Source organism: Rousettus aegyptiacus, unplaced genomic scaffold, assembly GCF_014176215.1.
Source record: "Rousettus aegyptiacus isolate mRouAeg1 unplaced genomic scaffold, mRouAeg1.p scaffold_m13_p_5, whole genome shotgun sequence".
NCBI classification, from domain to species: Eukaryota; Metazoa; Chordata; class Mammalia; order Chiroptera; family Pteropodidae; genus Rousettus; species Rousettus aegyptiacus.
This window is the reverse complement of record NW_023416308.1, coordinates 68,896,433-68,914,778: the sequence shown is the minus strand read 5'-3', so window position 1 is coordinate 68,914,778 and position 18,346 is coordinate 68,896,433. Positions and strand designations below refer to the sequence as shown.

The 18,346-nt window shown below is 34.5% G+C and overlaps 1 protein-coding gene across 2 annotated transcripts; it reads right to left on the bottom strand.

The window, feature by feature from the left end:
• Window positions 1-287: 287 nt before the first annotated feature.
• On the bottom strand, window positions 288-14,201 carry CCDC90B (coiled-coil domain containing 90B). 2 transcript variants are annotated; one of them, XM_036221724.1, is made up of 9 exons: window positions 13,672-14,201; window positions 11,624-11,743; window positions 10,399-10,502; window positions 7,264-7,365; window positions 6,555-6,596; window positions 6,385-6,456; window positions 6,238-6,284; window positions 4,781-4,895; window positions 288-862 (listed from the first exon to the last, which is right to left on the bottom strand). In XM_036221724.1, exons 1-8 carry the CDS (start codon window positions 13,769-13,771, stop codon window positions 4,829-4,831), a joined length of 654 nt encoding a protein of 217 aa, XP_036077617.1. In that variant the 5' UTR covers window positions 13,772-14,201; the 3' UTR covers window positions 288-862; window positions 4,781-4,828. The 2 variants fall into 2 exon arrangements, with proteins under 2 accessions (XP_036077617.1, XP_016015831.1); XM_016160345.2 differs by having other exon boundaries at window positions 6,238-6,291; window positions 13,672-14,196.
• Window positions 14,202-18,346: the final 4,145 nt, after the last annotated feature.

Genomic DNA, 18,346 nt, shown 5'->3' with positions numbered 1-18,346 from the left:
TCCTTGAAATTACATGTATACTTTTAATAGATACTATTATATAAAGGAAAAAATGTAGTAGACCCAATAACAATAAAAGTATGAATTTTCCCATGGTCTTCTTGAGAGTAGGGTATATATATCAATACACATTTACTGAATTTAAGTGTCATTTAAAAAAAAGCTTTATTTTATGTAATAGATTTAAAATAGGTCCCTGGAAGCAGGGATAAACTGGTTTTTGTGAATTAAAAAATTTAACAAGTCTACACATTTCATATTAAGTGTCATATACTTGCACTAGGCCACACATTTTAAAAATTTAAGTTTATTGTTTCTATTGTTCATTACAACAACAACAAAAAAACAATCTCCAGCTATATGGTAACTCACTTTTAAAATCCAAACAACTTTGTTACATTTTATTTCATATGAAAAGGTAATTGTGCAATAGTTATCAGGGAAGTTGAATATAATAACAAAGTATGTAGGCAGCAGATACCAAGGAACTTTTCTATGATTTACACAGTTGTTCAAGCAAACAGAAGAAAACTCTAGTTTAGCTTTCAAAAGGATAAAGACAAAAGGCCCTTCTATCTCAAATTAATCAGGTTTTGAATGGCAGCTTTTCAACATAATAAAAACACATAAAAAAGACAAAATACCTCATTGTAAAACATTTCTTTTTAGTCCATATGTACTGGGAATAATCTTGTTTTATTAAAGTTTTGCTGCAACTTTCAATGCTCAAAGCAAATTTATCCTGTTGCAGTGTTCTAAGAAATCAAAAGTAGCAGCAGTAGGAGCATAATGTAGTTGTTTCACTGCTATTTCCAGAGTCTATAAAATCCCAATGCTATTGCCAGGCAAGTAAACACCGAGGCTGTGAAGAGAAGAAACCATGTTACCGGTCATGTATTTGTGATTATTTTGCAGAGACAAATACGATAATGTCACCTTCAATTTAAATGAAGAGCAAAAAACAGGAAATCCAACCAATTTTCTATTTTAGGTTTTTCATTCCCTAGAAAATTAAGCTAAAGATAAAGGATATCCTTTAGGGTAGGATTAATACCAATTCTTCTTAAAAGCTTCCTGTATTTTAAACCAGATAAGGATAACAATAAAATGTAGGTCATATGTCAGTTAGAATCTATAAACAGTGTTTAAAGTCATTATTAACTGACTACTTTAAACAATTATGAAGTCTAATTTCAGATATTATAAGTGAAAAAATTATCTACATTAAAAAATTATGTAGCTAAGCTTGTACAATAGACATACTCCATGAGAAAATTTTAATTGACTTTTTAATACATTTCAGAATAATTTTTCTTATAGTTACTAAAATTTATAAATAAAAAAATGAAATTTTAATGAAAACCTTTTTAAAAAAATCTCATTGAGTTAGGAGAAAAGACAGAACAAGCATCAGGCTTCCTTAACAGTTAATATGCCACCTGTTATTTGTTATATCAATCTGGACAGAAAACCTTCTTGTTCTCATTAGGAGGCTCAATCTGGGTGATGCTTTTAGGGACTCCCTGGTTTCTAGTTTATTTAAACAGTCATGGCTTTTAAAATAGAGAATCTGAGACAACAGGCAAACTTCTTTGACCAAAGACACAAGAAACAGCCTTTCAGAGTAAAGCTATCCTAATTTTAATGTATACATTTAATAACACATTATCTCATTTTATCCCACTACTTACTGAAACTTAGTTAATGACATCATTTCCTTGATTTTAACTAGGTCTAAGACACATTAAGGAAGCAGGACATTTGAGGATAAAGAATACTGAGTTTCTTGTCTTGGTCAACTATAATTTTCTCCCATATGGTCAAGTCACTGTTGACCATGTTTCAGGCTGTGTGCTGGGCAATTATATACATTACCTTAACCATAAATAAAACCTTATGAGGTTGGTGATATTATTCCCATTGTATAGATGAGAAACAAACCTAAATTTATGTACCTGACTCCAAAGTTGTTGTTGTTGTTGTTTTTTAAAAGAAAAAAACATTGTCATCCTTATATTTCCCTTGTCACCTGAAGGACTCGATCTGTCAATTTTTTTTGAGCCACTAAGTGTTATCTAGGTGGTTATATTCTTTGCTAACCCAAATAGCTGATAAATTGTCTTAGACTACTAAATAAATGAGTACTTTATTGTGAGGAAGGAGGTATTTCATTATTTTATTAGAATACACAACACAATGGTTACTGTATTTGTTTCTTTTATTTCTGCTGTCAGTTGTTACTTCTCATTACTGTCATTGTGCCACCCCAAACTGCTTTCGAATTTATCTTCTATGGCCTGTATAGAATTGCTCAGGTGAGCACGTGCCTGGTACATCTTAAGTACTCTGTGTTAGACTGTATTATTATTTATTAGCCCAAAACAGAATCAGATACATTAACTGTATAATTAAATGTAAACTGCCATTACCTTACAGCTCTTGCATCCTTGGCAACAGTGACTGGGTCAAAGGGTGGTATCTAACCCAAGATGGGCCATTCAGATCCCTTTCCTAGGATTTTCTGAATTGGAACTAAGGAATAGGGTAATTTTTCTTGGTTGGTAAAACTGGAATGATGAGTCTGAAAGCTACTGGTGGCCGTATTTCTAATCCAAGGAGAAAGCTGGTATAAGAAAATGAGGCAGATATTCCGAGACAGATTACAGAGTAAGCTGTGATTCCAGTTAACCCAGGGGTCAAGCTATATCTCTACCCTTCCATAATTCAATTCATAGGCCAATAAATTCTGCTTTATGCCTAATTTAGTTCAGTTGGAAGCATGATAACTTGAAACAGAGCTTTGACTGATACAATGCTGGGAAACCAAATCACTGAAATGAGTAAGATCTGTAGTTTTATAAGGATTTCTTGTCTAAGGGAAATGCAAGATCTTTAATGCTAGGGCTTTAATAATACTTTTTTTTCCCTGCGCTCATGATTGAATTCAGTATGTGAACCTTAGATAAGTGGAGAATTACTGTCTTATTGGCAATATATTAGATATTATAGGACCCAAGGATCCATTCATGACATTAACTTCTTACCTGCTGAGAGTGTGGGATTCAGATTTCCTAAAAGGCCTACCAGTAACTGCAGCAATCATATATTTAGAAGATAAGGAAGGAAAAAGAAAATGCCTTTAGAACTGTTTGTTGCAAATCCTCAATTAAAAAAGAAAAGGAGATAACTTTGGAAAGGTGTTTTTCTAAACAATGACTTGCTAATTTCTTTTTCCACTGCTATTAAGTCTATTAGAGGCAGACTTGGACATATCTACTACTGAATGAAAGCTTTCTGGAGATCATCACCATCTTCAAAAAAAGCTTTTTATTTTTAATTAAGATATTGATTCTTTAGGTAAATATTCTAGAGGAAGCTGAGTAGAATTTAAAGCTCTTCCTAACCTGGGCTGCTATTTTGAAAGTGAGAACAAGCACTCTAGACTAGGATGTTTGGAAATTTCCCCTGAGCATTACCACTAGTCTCCAGTTCTAGAGACTTTGCTAGATGAGAGGTTTTTCAAAACTTTTTTAAACCTTAGGACCCTTTCTTCAAATGAATCTTTGGCAGATGTCTAATATTTTGAAAATAAGCTGAGCCATTAAGTTGTTGAAAAGATAAAGGGGGTGTGCAATGCCGAGGGCTGGGGCTCTATCTTAACTCCTACTGCCATCTCAACATAATTAGTGGCTGCCCAGAAGAACACTGACGGTATAAATTGGCAATTTTATTTTGGACAATTCAGTAATTTGAAAAAATTTAAATGTGTTTATCTTTTTGACCCAAAAGTTTAGATGTACAAAGCAATTTATTATACTAGCATGAGGGCACAAAGAGGTAAGTAGGTAGGTGTGTGTGTACATGTATGTTTACTCAAACACAAACATATATATGGCCATTCAGTGCAATATAGTTTTAATAATGAAAAACTGGAAGCACAATGTCTGTCAGAGGTTTAGATAACTAAATGATGGCAATTTCATGCAATGGAATGCTGTGCTTCCTAATAAAAGATGTCTATTGATGTGGATATTCAAGACATTTGGTTAAATTTTTAAAAATTATATTCTGTATAATATCTATTTTAAAAATTTGTAATGTTTATATAAAGAAGAAAAAGCCGAGGAAGATATATGCAACTAATAGTAAATATCTTTGGGGAAGAAGTGGAAGACTTTCACTTTTACTATATTATTTTTGAATTATATGAAAAAATTATTACTTGACTAGGGCATTCTTTCTATCCCCTTGGTGCTCTGTAATTGGGTCCAGTCACTTGGTACTCAGGAGCTCAGTATAGGATAAATAATTTAATTTTGGGGTGGTATCTGTGCTCAGTCAGCTGGATTCAAGGTAGGAATCAATTTCCCCGCCTGTGCTTGCTATTTCTAATGGCCTATATCTATTTTAGTTATCTTTCCCTGTAGGTCCACTCAAGTTCTTATGAAAAGCACAGCAATAAAAATAAAATTTTTATTTTTTTCATTGTGGAATACCCAGTTTATCTTTGCATCATTTTGTACTTGTATTTATTTCTTTAATATCCATACACTTCTCCTATTATTAAGTTGCAGAGCTGCCTGTTAAACTTACATCCTAAAGTCGCAGCTTTTCAAACTTAGATTCTTCATGCACTGCAGAGGACCAAGCAATAAAGGAGAACCTGTTATAGCACCTACATTTTTCGTCTGTGTTGGCCATGGTTACTTTGGGAGGTATGAGCTGAAAGATCTGAAAATCAAATGACAGTAATTCCTTTCACTGACAAACACAGCCTTACCTGCAAGATAACGAATTGTCTCAAGCTTGTTAGATTCCATTAGTGTTTTTAAAGAAGCAATTTCAGTGTCAATTTTATTACTGGTCTCTGAAATAGTACTTTTGGTTTTGGCATCCTATAGTAAAAAGGATAAATAAGACAATTAGTCTGTCCTTATGTATTATAGACAAAATATTTACATTAGAAACCTTTATATTTATGGGAAAATTGTATATTACAAAAGTCTTAACTGGGGAAACACAATAAAAACACTTTGATATATATTTAAAAAAACATTATGTGAGCATTACAAACCAACAAAAACATTCCTTCTTCTTTGATATTTGGAGGTCATTTCTTAGGATTATCACATTTGGGGCAATTTCTAGCAAAAGCCTCATAGGTAAGATATTTGAGACCTAACTATATAAGAGGTTAAACCAAGAAGAAAAAATTTTAGTCACAGAACTATCACTTTATGTAATCTAAAGCCCTTAGGATATAATAGTTAAAACTTTAAATATAAATATATTTTGCAAAATAAATAAATAAAAACAACCAGATTTATAATATGAACTGGCATCAATATTAAAGGAAACAGCAGAAAAGCTTGTTGGGTAACAATGAATACTATGTGTATAAGAGCTAAGAGGAAGAGAGAAAGAAGATGGTACTCGGAAATTAGCTGTGAGAATTTTTTTATTTTCTTAGCTCCTTTATATTGCCAAAAAGTAAGATAAAAGATTAATGAGAAGGACAAATGGGACCTTCCCTTCTATTTAATTATTAGAAGAAGTGCTGTCTCTTTTTTTTGTTAGAATATAGACAAAATGGCTTTTAACTTTTAAGGACTGGGCTAAACCAGAAAGGTGGGTTTTACTCAAGCTATAGAGATTAATGATTACAATTTAGGATTACTGAGAAGGTGACCGGTAGTTATAAGTATAGGGTTTAAAATCCAGGTTCATATCCCAGCTCTAACACTTACTAGCTGTGCGACCTTAATCTCCCTGTGTCTCATTTTTTAAATTGGTAAAATGGGAATAAGACTGTGGGCCTCACAGAGGCTCGACAGGATTAATTAATTGAAATGAAAGCAAGTAAATGACATATAATAAGCACTCAAATATTTACTCTTTTAAAGTTTAAATATAATTATTTAATTGAATCTAGGCACTCATTTAACTACTAATTGTAACTTTATCTTTTAAAAACTAGTTCTTCTTAATATAAAAATAATTTAGTTAAAAAAAAGTATGCTACCTGAAAAGCTTCATTCTGACTCAGAGGTCACAGCTCAAGTGCTACCATCCACGTCGTGACAGCTTTCCCCACAGTACTGGTTAACTATAATAACTATGAGGAAATAAGGAATCCTATAGGTCTAGCTCTTTAAAGTCCAAACTTGTAAAATGATACACATAAAAGCAGTTATACAAAGAGCTGTACAAAAAGGAAAATTTTACACACCAGCTTACCTTTTTGGTAAATTCTGTGCTTGCTTCCATAAGTTTCTTTTCTTGATCTGTAAACTAAAGGATGATGCATCAAGAGCTTAACAAAAAAGACTAAATGTAATCAAAAAGGAATAAATCATCAAGAAGGTACATTTAAAAGAACATTACCATATCTGTTACTCTGCTCCTTTCTAGGTTGATGTCCAGTTTATTATCTGCCCTGATTCGACTGGTTTCATTCTTTAAAGGAAATAAAAGTATTTTAAAAGTGATCTTGTAATAAATATTTGTCCTGAAATTAATAAAATATTCTGAAATGGAAAAAAAGTTTCACTTACTATTAGTTGTTGCTTAACATGTTCTAATTCAGTTTTCATTTTCTAGGTATAAGAAAATTCACATATAATTGGCATTAAACCAAAAGCCCATATTATGATTTATTCATAAAATCTTAAAACCCTGCATTAGCAAAAACTGGACAATCTATGGATTTCTAATACAGAATTTGATTAAAAATAAAGACAAAAGAAGAATAATAGTTCATCACATTCAGAAAACTTCTTATGAACCAAACATTAGAAAATGTATTTATGTTTTAGTATTCTACTTTTTTAAATGATTGATATTCTAAATTTAAAAATATTTAAGCTAGTGGATAATGAAATTCTGAATGAATTACAAAAATACATTTTTCTCTTAAGCGACAAAAGTAATTAGTGCAGAATCAAATAAAATGGAAAATGCCACATTACTTTCAGCTCAGAACATTATATAATGAGCTATGCTACGATTTTATATAATATATAGAGCTCGGAGATTTCCCCTTTTATGTAACTTATATATATAAGATACAATTCTATTTAGTATGCAAGAAAGTGCTTTATACATGGAAACATTAGGTATGGTTAAACATAGTATATTTTTATCTAAAGACTTGTACATAATTATTTAATAACCACAAAAAATTGTCATTTGGTCTATTATTCACCTAGTAGGCTACTTATAAAATCAGTTATTTTATTAGTAATAAATTGAAACTTGTATCACCTCATTCTCTGCTCTCAGATTTGCAAATTCACTTTTCTCTAGGATGACCATGTCTTTCCTGATGGAATCCAAATGAGCCATTAGCTGTTGTACTGTTATTTCCTAGAAAACAAAATAATATAACATAGAGATCTATGGAATGCCATCCCTTTACATGGAATTGTTTTCATGAAACTTAAAAGTTTCTTATCATGCTATGAAATATAATGTTGCATGGCTAAGTAAAAAACAAGACAAAAACAGGAAACCCACATATATGAAATATCAAAACTGAAAGGAAGATTAAAGGAAGAAAGTGTTTCTCAGTGAAGAGAAATAAATGTCTAGAAATATTTATGAAAGAATCCCCCCATATGCTTATTTAACACGAGAGAGAGAGAGAGAGAGAGTGTGTGTATTTTTTAATGTCTCCATGGAATGGGCTTTGTTATCTTTTTTATTACTTTAATTTTGAAGGATTTTCTACCATTGGAAAATTCCAGGGTACTGGAAAAGACTCAGAAGTCAGGTAGTAAAACAAAATAGAAGTATGGTTTAGATAACTACTTCCTGTGGGCATAACATAATTTGTGTTAAATTCCTGGTTATCTTTCCTTTGTGAAAGTAATGGTGGCCCCTGACATATTTATAAGCTTTCCTTTGCTAGGGAGGGACACTTTTGTAGACATGTGTTAATGCAGCCTTACAAAGAAAATAGAACTTTTTACACTAAAATTCTTAAAATTAGGTAGCTTGTTGACTCATCATTTATCCTTCTTTACCAAAATAAAGAGCAGATGACAGGGTTTATAAGTAAAACAAGTCCAAACAAGAACAGAATCACTAGTAGAATTCCCATTTTTGTCACAATTTGTGGCCAGGAATGTGCTGTTAGGGTTATAGGCCTCCACTGATTGATATGGCCTAGAAGGATTATTTCAAAACTCACCTGACTTTTAGAAAACACAGGCTATATAACAGTTCCAGATGCATGACCAAGAAATGACTCAGTCTTCAAAGGGTCTGGAATGCACAATCTTCTTCAATAACAACTCTCACACGGCACAGTAACATGGAGTAGAGGTTAAAAATGTGAATTCTGGACTCAGTCTGCCTGAGTTTGAATACAAATGCTGCCATTCACTGTGAGACTGTGGGCAAGTTATTTAACTTCTCTGATATCATTAGTAAAATGGAAATAACAACAGTACCTATACCTTATAGAGTTTTGAGAATTAAATGAGATAGTGCAAGTATTTTTTACTATGTACAATAGACATCCCTGAGTCTTATGCCTTCCCTAACCCTCATCTATATTATTGGATATAGGGGTTCATTTTCTTTTATGCAGTTCTGTTTGAAATATTCATGAGAATTGGTTCAGAAGGCATACAGAAGTAGCTCTGTGGGTTGTCACTCCTGTTCACCCAAAATGTCATTTTGAAGGAGTTCTAAGACATTAAATGTTATCTTCATTTAAATCTTTAATAAAATGTTATTACTGAGACTACACAGAGAATAGTTGAAAATTTAATTACAGATTTCTTGTGGAGTCTGAACTCAAAATAGCCTCTTTTTATCTTCATTTCCTCCTTTAGTTTGACTCAAAAGGCCTACAAAACACCACAGATGTCCAGCTTCAAAAACTTTCAGTGGGAAGTATAATCTATTAAAAGTGTGCTCATTGTTAAGTATTGTGGGAGCCCCCAGAAAATATGAATATAATTCAGAATCTAATTGCATTCTCAGATTGAACCAACTTGACTTAATATGGCCTTTCCTGAAGTTATCAAATACAAAGCTTGTTTGATAGCCTTGAGCCTCAGCTCCACCTTTCATGACATCTTTGTGCCTTATTCTTATTCTGTCCTAGAGGTTGGGTCAGCATGGGGATTAAATTGGCTCAAGGATGGAATGAGATTTTACTTTACACACAAGTAATAAAAAAAACACAAAAGTTAACGGTAATATTCCTACATCCAATCCTACTTTTTTAATGTGTGACTAAATGGTCCTAGCAACATAAAAATGTCTCAAACCACAGTTTTAATTCACTGATCATATTATAGGTAAATGTAAAAGTCTTCTTTAAGAGTAGATTACTTTATTTAAAATGTTAGTAGCTCCATCAGCTCTTGGATAGCTCAGAGGTTTGGGAGAATTAAATGACTGGCTTTTTCTTTAGTGGACTTAGTATGTTATTCTGAATAAGCTAAAATAACCCAAACACAAATTTATAGGTAAGTTAAAACTAAGGGTGGAATGCTTTTAATTCTAAATGTCTAATTGGAGATTATAATAAAAATCTTTAAAAAGCTTTTGATCCTTCATGACCTATAAAGTAATAAAGATTTACATAAAAGCTTCTAATTTTATGTAAGAAAGAAATCTTAATTTCTCTCTGTTGTAAAATATTTATCTGAGGAAGGAAGCCTAAATGTGAAGCTCAAAAAACAAAACCAGAGAAAGAAAACATATTCTTAAACATAGAGAATTAATTCATGAAGACAGACTATGAACAGTCCACAGTTAAGCTCAGTGAGCTTATTCTATCCTTTGTTTTTAAAATTGCCTTTTGTCCATTGCACCAATGACAATTCTTGCAAATTACTCAACCTCTCTGATCATCTCTTGGTAAATGGCATTATTTGACTTAAAGGATGTGCGTATCCAGTCAAATTAAAGCATCTTAGCCAGGTGATTTATGAAGTCCTTCCCAGCCATATAAATCCCTCCAGCTTTCTAAGTGTGAAAATTAAGCAGAATATACAATATACACATGACTTCAGTAAAATATTTTTACTACATAGAAAGAAGGGTTAGCTCTTCTACTGTGGTGAGCTTCAACAGGGAAAAAAATGTTTCACTAACAATCTACCACCATTTTGATTCAAATAATATAATTATCTCACACAATGAAAAATTTAACAAAATTTTATTCTCTATGTTATCATAACTGTTACCATGACTGTTCTAACTTCTTAATCTTTCTAGACACTGACTTTATACTAAAGGGTTTGTTTGTTTGTTTTGGGTTCCTTTAGAGAGAAAAAGGAAGATGCAGGGGTGTTTGGGAGGTGAGTGGGTACGGAGATGCAGTTATAAAAAAAGACTGGCTAATAAAACTGTCAGAAGTGATGAAAATGAAAATCTTACCTGTTGAGCTTGAGTGACCATCTCCTTATAAATAGTATCCAAGCTGACATTTGATAAAGTGGTTAATACTGATACAATTGTTTCTGCTTGTGCTTTGTCAAATCCTGTGAGCAGCAAACAGGTATTTACATTTTTGAAAATGTACACATCCTTATCAAAATAGACAACTGGAATAACTTCGTTTATAAACTGTCTTACTCTTTAAAAAAAGTTTACAATTAAAAACTTGAGAGATAATGCTAAATTACTTTCTAAAAGCACTCAATAATTTTAATTCCCACTGATTCATTTCCCCAAACTACATCAACACTGGATATTACTAGTCTTTATTTTTGAGTGTATAATTGTTATAAAAAATGGTACTGTATTGTTATTTTATTGTACTTAAAATTTACAGTTCCATGTTTAAGCGTATTTATTGGTTATTTATAGTTATTTTTCTGTGTGCTGTTTATAGCCTTTACCCATTTTTCTATAAAATTGTTTAACTGTTTCTTATTCATGTGAGCTCTTTGTGTATTAAATAGGTACGTTGTCATGTGTGTTGCTAACCTTTTTAACTTTACAGATATCCTTTGATATATAGATTTAAATATTCTGTAGTCACATCTGTCTTTACCTTCATTGCTTTTGAGTTTTATATCTTGTTTTCTTGCTCTAAAAATCTCAAAATATTATATTCTAGTATTTTTTTAGTTTTTCCTTTTTTTTTTTTACACTTAGTTTTTAATCAATCTGGAATTTATTTTTCATTAAGGGGATTTAATATATTTTTTCCAATGGCTAGTCAGTTACCATATCTCATTTATTAAATAGACTTTCCTTTCCATAATCTGTAATGCCATCCTTATCACTTGCTAAATCCATATGCATGTATATTTCTGAATCATATTCTGCTCTATTAATCAACTTTTCTGTTCCTGTGATACATAATTTAAATTACTGTTTTGATATCGTAATTTTTTTTGTTTTTTTGTTTTTTACATAATTGGAATCATTCTATATATGTAATTTTACATAATGATTTTTCACTTAACATATCTTGATCATTTCTCGTATCAGTAAATATTCTTCGACCAATATCATTTTTATGAACATAAAAATAGTCCACTCTATGGATAGCATTTGTATTTAAATGGTGACCCTTTTCTGTTCCTAATAGTGATATTGTCCTGACTATAGGTAATTTATTAATTTTCTTTCAAGAGGTACCCATGTTTCTCACCATGAGTTTCCAAGTCCTGAACCAATGCATGGGTATCAAAAGTTAATTTCCTTTGTTCTAAAGGAGTTATGTCCACTCGCCTCACATCATATCCTTCCTTGGCTGTGGTGGTGAAGAAGTCTGAAAAGAGAAAACAATGCAATGTTTTTTTTTTCTTATAGTTATAGTAACTACTGGAAGCCTTATACTTAATAGCTTCTAAAGCATTTTTTCTCCATTTATTTATAACAGTTCCAGCTCTTCTTAGGAATTCTGTAATATCAGGCAAGATAACCTATTCCTCTGAGTTCTTGATCTTTTATCTGAGAAGTCTCTAACATTATTCTGCATAGCAAATATTCAATGTTTTCTTCTTTTAGTATTCAGAAATGTTTAAGTCAGTATAAAACCATAATGTAATATACATCAAAAGCATTGGATATTGCTACATTTCTAATAACTGGAGAACTGAAACTGCTCAACTCTCAGTGCTCAGAAATCTTTCATAGAGCTATGAGAATTTTTTATACCTATAGAGTTCTGTAAATATTTATACCTATATAGAGAGAGTTCTGTACTCCCACTCTTACATAGTTTTCCTACACTGTTCTCAGTTCTAATCTGAAATTATCTTGTTTACTGTTTCGTCTCTCTGAACCAGAATATAAACTCCATGAGACCAAGACTGTTTTTCATTATTGTATCTTAGATACATAGAACAATGCTTGGCAAATAGTTGGATCACAGTATTTTATTGTTATCAATGAATTTTAATTTTAAATGCTGGAGCATTTATTGTCAACACTAAAGTCCTAAGAAAGTTTCACATTTTTGAAGTAAATGTCCTGTTTTGATAAATTCTCAATTTTTAAGGCACAGGGGATGAGCAAAACCAGACATAATTGATGTTTTCACTGACTTTATAGACTAGCAGGCAGGAGACAGATTTTTTCAAAAAACCTTAAACACAATTCAAATGATGAAAGGGTCCACTTAAAGTTTCTCCAAGATCACTCAGATTCGAGTATTGAGACATTATCATTTACTTATGGTGATATATTTTCCAGTATTATACAGATTTCAAAGTTCATTTCCTAAAAATGTTTAATATTTTCACTTGAATATGTAAACAAAGTACATCTCTAAAAGTTTACAAAGATAGGATTGAGACTGGGAAGACTTCCCAGGGTTCAAAAAATGCTACCTCCTTTTTGTAAAGTTCAGCATATTGGGTAATTATGCTAAACACTTAAATATGTAACTAAAGATGATGTGAAGGGTGCTGGCTGCTAAACAGGAGTTTTATAGATGGGAGATCCACAACTGCAGTCTCACTGTGTGAGAAAACTGAAGCAATGAGCAAAATAGCACAAAATACAGTGGGTACTGGTTAGCTCATTTCGCCTGGCACTGAAGATTCAAGATGAGCATAGAACGCTTAGATTAGTACCAAGTACCGCTTCTGTGGGGAACCTTAAGAAGTTTAAAAATTGGGAGGAAAGAAATTCTGAAAACATCCTTCAGAACAAAGTCATATGTCCTCAAGACACAAAGGGTTCCAGCTAGTTCAACACTTTATTCCAGTGTTCACGTTCTGTTGTTTTTGAATGGCTATGTGATTGCAGACTACTGAAAATTACATTGAGAACAACGCGGACTTGACCTTAAAAATGCTGCAGTTTGCAAAAACCTGGGCTTGAGGCTAGAACCTAAATAAGTCTAAATTTAAACAAGAGAAGAAATCGGGACTCCCCAAACACATATTACTTTACAGGTTGCTCTTGACAGACCTACAAGACAGAGAGGATTATCGGCCTCTTTTGACAGTAAAAATGAGACAAGGGCTCAGAAATAAGGCTGGAAGGAAACCCAGGCCTTCAGAGACTTGCTTTCAGAAGACGAAGGCAGTCCTCGCCCTTCCGAGGGCGACACCCAGCAGCAGGGTCTGCAGAGCCAGGTGTGGACTGGGGAGGAGGGCGTGGCATCCTTGTCTCTCGCTCGCTGGGGCAGGCACGAGCATCGTATCCCTAAAGCGCACTCAGGCATAGGTGACACGGGCTTTTTCTCACCTCTCCGCACAGCCGGCGAGAAACGCCCGCGCAGGGTTAAGACCCGGCGCCCCCCGTTGCTTTCAGATCCAAGAAGGCACCAAACCCTACGACTCCACATAGCCCCAGCTTTCCGGTTAGCGGGAGGAAGCAAAAAGCTTGATGAATCACACTCAGGCTTTCGGGAAAGGTAGTTCTAGCACCCGAGGATGCTGGGAAATGTAGTTTTCAGTCTCTGGCAAAACACGCCTCCAATGCCTGCTGGACCAGCGATTCCGCAAAACAGGGCCTTTTCACAGACGTACCCACAGTTCACGAGCATGATTTAGAGCCACTTCGCTTCGCCCACCGCCCCTTCCCAACTCGTGCACGCTGTTACCGCCCTAAGAAAGCGGGATCTTGTCTGAGAACCTTCCGGCGCTCGTTTCCTGGCAATGAGGTACAGTTCAACAGCAGTTACACTGATAGCCAGCAGCCTTTGTGCGACTTGGTCGGTGGGAGACAAAGTCACATTTAGCCGTACAGCAATCTGGGACCCGAAGTCCTCAGCCACTGCGCATTTTGGGGGTAGGGGTGGGGGTCACGTAGAAACCTTCTGGGAAATGTAGTCCAGCGACCCCCTCATTCTTGCTAATTCATATCCTACAGCTTCGCCCTCTGGTGCCCAGGAGGACCAATTTTCGTTGGTTAAGTCCCTCTCTTGGAGGAAACTGAACTCTTGTTTCTAAGGTAGAGCTGATTTTCATCACTTATCTCTCCCAGACCTCAGTTACTCCAGACTTTCCTCCACATGCTAAAGTGCTGAAAAGAACAACACAGTAGTTGTGGGGCTAATACGTTTTATTGTAGATTCTTAAATGATTCACAATCGTTAGTTTTTCGTGGCTTAATTATTCTCACAAGGATGTAAACAGTTACCACTGGATTTTCCTACCTATTTGTTTTCAAAGTTTTGTGTCACCTCCATAACAAGTACCATTTAAGCACTGAGGCACATTAAAAGAACAACACTTGATTCCTGACAGCCGGGGCTTTAAAAGATAATTCATGGATAGGAATTATAAATGGCTAAAACTTGAAGAAAAATAGAGGACAATTTAGTCTCTCCAGTTAACGAAAAAACATAAAGATGTACCATTTTTGCCCATTAAAGACTTTTTTTAAAATGCTAATAATCAATACTAGCAAATACGCAGACAGATAAGGCCACTCACGCTGCTGGCAGTAGTCTAAGTTAGTACGACATATTTGGAAAGCAATTTAATAATATACATTAAACTCTAAAAAATGAATAGCCAGAATTTCTCTTCTAAGAATCTATCCTAAGAAAAAATAATCACATCTATAGCTAAGATTTTAAAAATTTATAGCCCTTACTATGTTATTTATAATAACGAAAAATCGGACCAAATTTCAATATTTAAAGTGATTCAGTAACTTGCAGAAGTGTCCCAAAGTGAAATAATATGCAACCATTAAGCATTAAAAAAACCCTCAGTGACAGAAAAATTCTTACGTATTTATATATAGTTGGCCCTTGGAACAACTGAAGAGGAGGTGGGTTAGGAGCACTGACTACTGCCTTTTAGAACATCTGTATGTAACTTTGACTCTTCAGTAGGCTCTTCCCATCCATGGATTCAACCAACTGGGCAGAGAATAGTATTTTCCATCTGTGGCTGGTAATACCCCGTTGAGAATGCAAAAATACTGTTTTCTGTCCAAGGTTGATTGAATCCCCAGTTGTGAAACCTGTGGATAAAAGGGCTGACTGTGTGTAAGTAGCCCAGTGCAGTTTAAGCTTGTGTTGTTCAAGTGTCAACTGTGTCTCCAACATGATTACAATTCTGTTAAATGGAGGAGCTCACAGCCACTGGAAGATACAGACTAAGTGGGAACACAATATTTTACTTACTTAAGTAATGATAAAAAAGTATATCTATTTATTTATTAATACTGGTTATTTTTTTATATTACTGTAAAACACAAATATAATATTGATTGGCCATGTGACCAAAGCTCAACCAATCATGTTCTTTTTCTGGAATTGACAATTGGATTCAGGGATTACTAATCATTTTCTAAGCTTGGATGTAACTACAGCAAATGAACTCAGGAGCTGGGACAGCCATATTCTACCAAGAGGGCCCTGAGGCCTCCTTAATGCTTCTGAGTGTTTCTAAAATCTCCATTGTTGCTATTATTTATATGCTGAAAGTCTTAATTTATAAAACTATTTTCCCATAAATTTGTTAACATTTTCTCATAAGTGTGTTGAGAAGAATGAAGGAGCTAATACATATAAAATACTGAGCATAGTACATGGCACATATAAACACCCATGAAACGGTAGCTGTTTTTATTAATAATCCCTGTTGCTCAATGTTGGAAGATAATTCTTTATGGGTCTCTCATGTTTTTGCATGCCTCACACACAGGCCCTCTCTGCCTTGTTATGGACTCTCTTTTTAAAGACATTTGTATGAACATCAGCATTAAGAAATATAGTGTCTTTCTCTGAGTAAAAGGCTTCATGCTTACTGCATACTATAAAAGATTTGGCTTTTCCAACCTCAAGGTTTCTCTCTGTAATGCAATCCACCGCATGCTCAGACACGCATCTGGGCCTATCTACATCATCCCCATGGCAAGGGGACTGACACAAATAAGCTGATACTCATACTGCTCTCTGTGCCATGAGTAATTACATCTTTTTTCTCTGGCCAAGGAGCCTCAAGTCTTCCCATGACATTGCACTTCTCATTGCCAGCATCCATGCAACTGTGACAGGCTAACTTATAGCTTGCAAATAGAATAAGATCTTAGACCCTTCACAGTTCTTTTTTTAAAATCAACCCTTCACAGTTCTTGATAATCATTGCCTTACTTTGGACATAAATTTTGTATTTTCGTCCTTTCAATTTCAGTCACAGAAGTATCTGAGTGCCAGCTAGGTTTAAGACTATGTGTGAGGAATGTAAAGAAACAAATTCAGTCCAACAACTATTTGATTTTTTTCTGTAGGCAAAAATCTCTGCTCTCCAAGAAAGTGAAATATAACTAGGAGAATGGTGTCCATACAAGGCAATAATAGAATATTGTCATGTAAATATTACAGAAAATAAATCCTTTGGTTTAGCTGAAAACAATACTTTTTGGTCACAGTTATCTATAATAATAGATAAGTTTTAAGCCCCATTTTAAAGGGTTTTTATTAGGTCAAGACTGTGGAGAAGAGGTCTAGGAATGAGGATAGAGTGAGCAACGATGCTTAGTAATGTCCCTGCTGCTTCTCACTTTGCGGCCTTTGCGCATGGGATTCTCTTAATCTGGAGCACTTTCCCCTCCCTTTTCACCCAGTTGATTCCCTCCTATCCTTTAGATCTCAGCCTTAATGCTACCTCTTTAGGCAGTCTCCCTTTCTCCACATATAGATTTCATGTTTTTGTTATAGACTCCTATAATAACCCAACCTTCCCATGTCACTGCACCTCTCATTCGTATCCTCCATAATCATAGAGAACACATCTGTCACTCTTATCTCTAACACCTAGCATAATGCCTGGCCCATAATGAGCCTGTGGTAAATATGTGCTAAACGAGTGAATACATTTTCAAAATTTAGTCATAGTTTGATGAGGAGACCTGATAGACTGGAAACGAGAGTTATTTGGAGGATTGGGTAGAACTGGGAAAGAGAAAACTGGGGGGAAAAGGAAAATGGAAAAAGATTAAGGAATTTGGGTTTCATACAGTAGATTTTCAGGAGACTTTGAAAGTTTTTGAGCCAAAACTGATTAAAGCCAGTTAGAGTGCCTTTCTAGAAAATAACTATTTGCCATTCACTAGTATAGGCTAATGAATTATTTCTCCTCCAAATGTCTGATGAGGTGGCTTGGCCATGAAAAAGCAACCTAGTTTTTCCATATCTCAGAGGCCAACAGGGTAGCAGAGAAGTGGGTCCTGGTTTTTTCATTGTGAAGAAGGACCACTTTATTTTTTTACATTTATGAGGCCCCAATTTAAACATACCTTATACTCTTTACCAATCACATGTATGGAGCCATTGCTTATTTTCCCATATTCAATTGATTCAAGACATAGATAACTACCAGTTAATGGGTGAGGAGATAAGTAGTGCTGATCCAAGCTGATAAATTCCAGCTGATGGCAAACACACCTGCCAATTTCTTTGGAGGTTTCCAGTTTCATCTCTAGTGATGGCATAATTTCCTTAGACATTTTGAGATGTTAGAACCCTTTCAAGGACCCAAATATTCTTCCCTTTGATGCCCAGAGGTCTGGGGACCCAGGCTGGACACAATTGCACGAGATGCTCCACCACTATGACCATACCGCTGGTGACTTCAAGGAGAGAGAATGCAGGCTGGACCACTCACATGGGTCAGTCCTTTCTTCTTGGAAGAAATCTCAATGCATTTTTTTTAAAGCAGGCGAGTGAGGCATTGAGAGACGACACAGAACCCGGGGGGCTACTTGGACTTATTGACGCTAGAGGGAGTATGTGGACAGAACACAGGACAATCCTTTGTTCTCGGTTCCGCAACTCCTTTTAGTTTTTGTGTAATTCTCGAGTCAGTGGAGCCCTTTGTGTTACTTTATGTTAATATCAAATTTTATCACAGTTTGAAAATGATCACCAACCCCTATCCCCCACAAATCTGAGGGCAAAAAA

Coding starts and splice junctions, on each gene's coding strand:
- CCDC90B (XM_016160345.2), bottom strand. CDS start 13,771: ATGTGGAGTCGTAGGGTTTGGTGCCTTCTTGGATCTGAAAGCAACGGG. Junction 6,597..7,263: donor ATCTGAGAGCAGAGAATGAG/GTGATACAAGTT, acceptor TCTTATACCTAG/AAAATGAAAACTGAATTAGA. Junction 863..4,780: donor GACAATTCGTTATCTTGCAG/GTAAGGCTGTGT, acceptor TTCTCTTCACAG/CCTCGGTGTTTACTTGCCTG.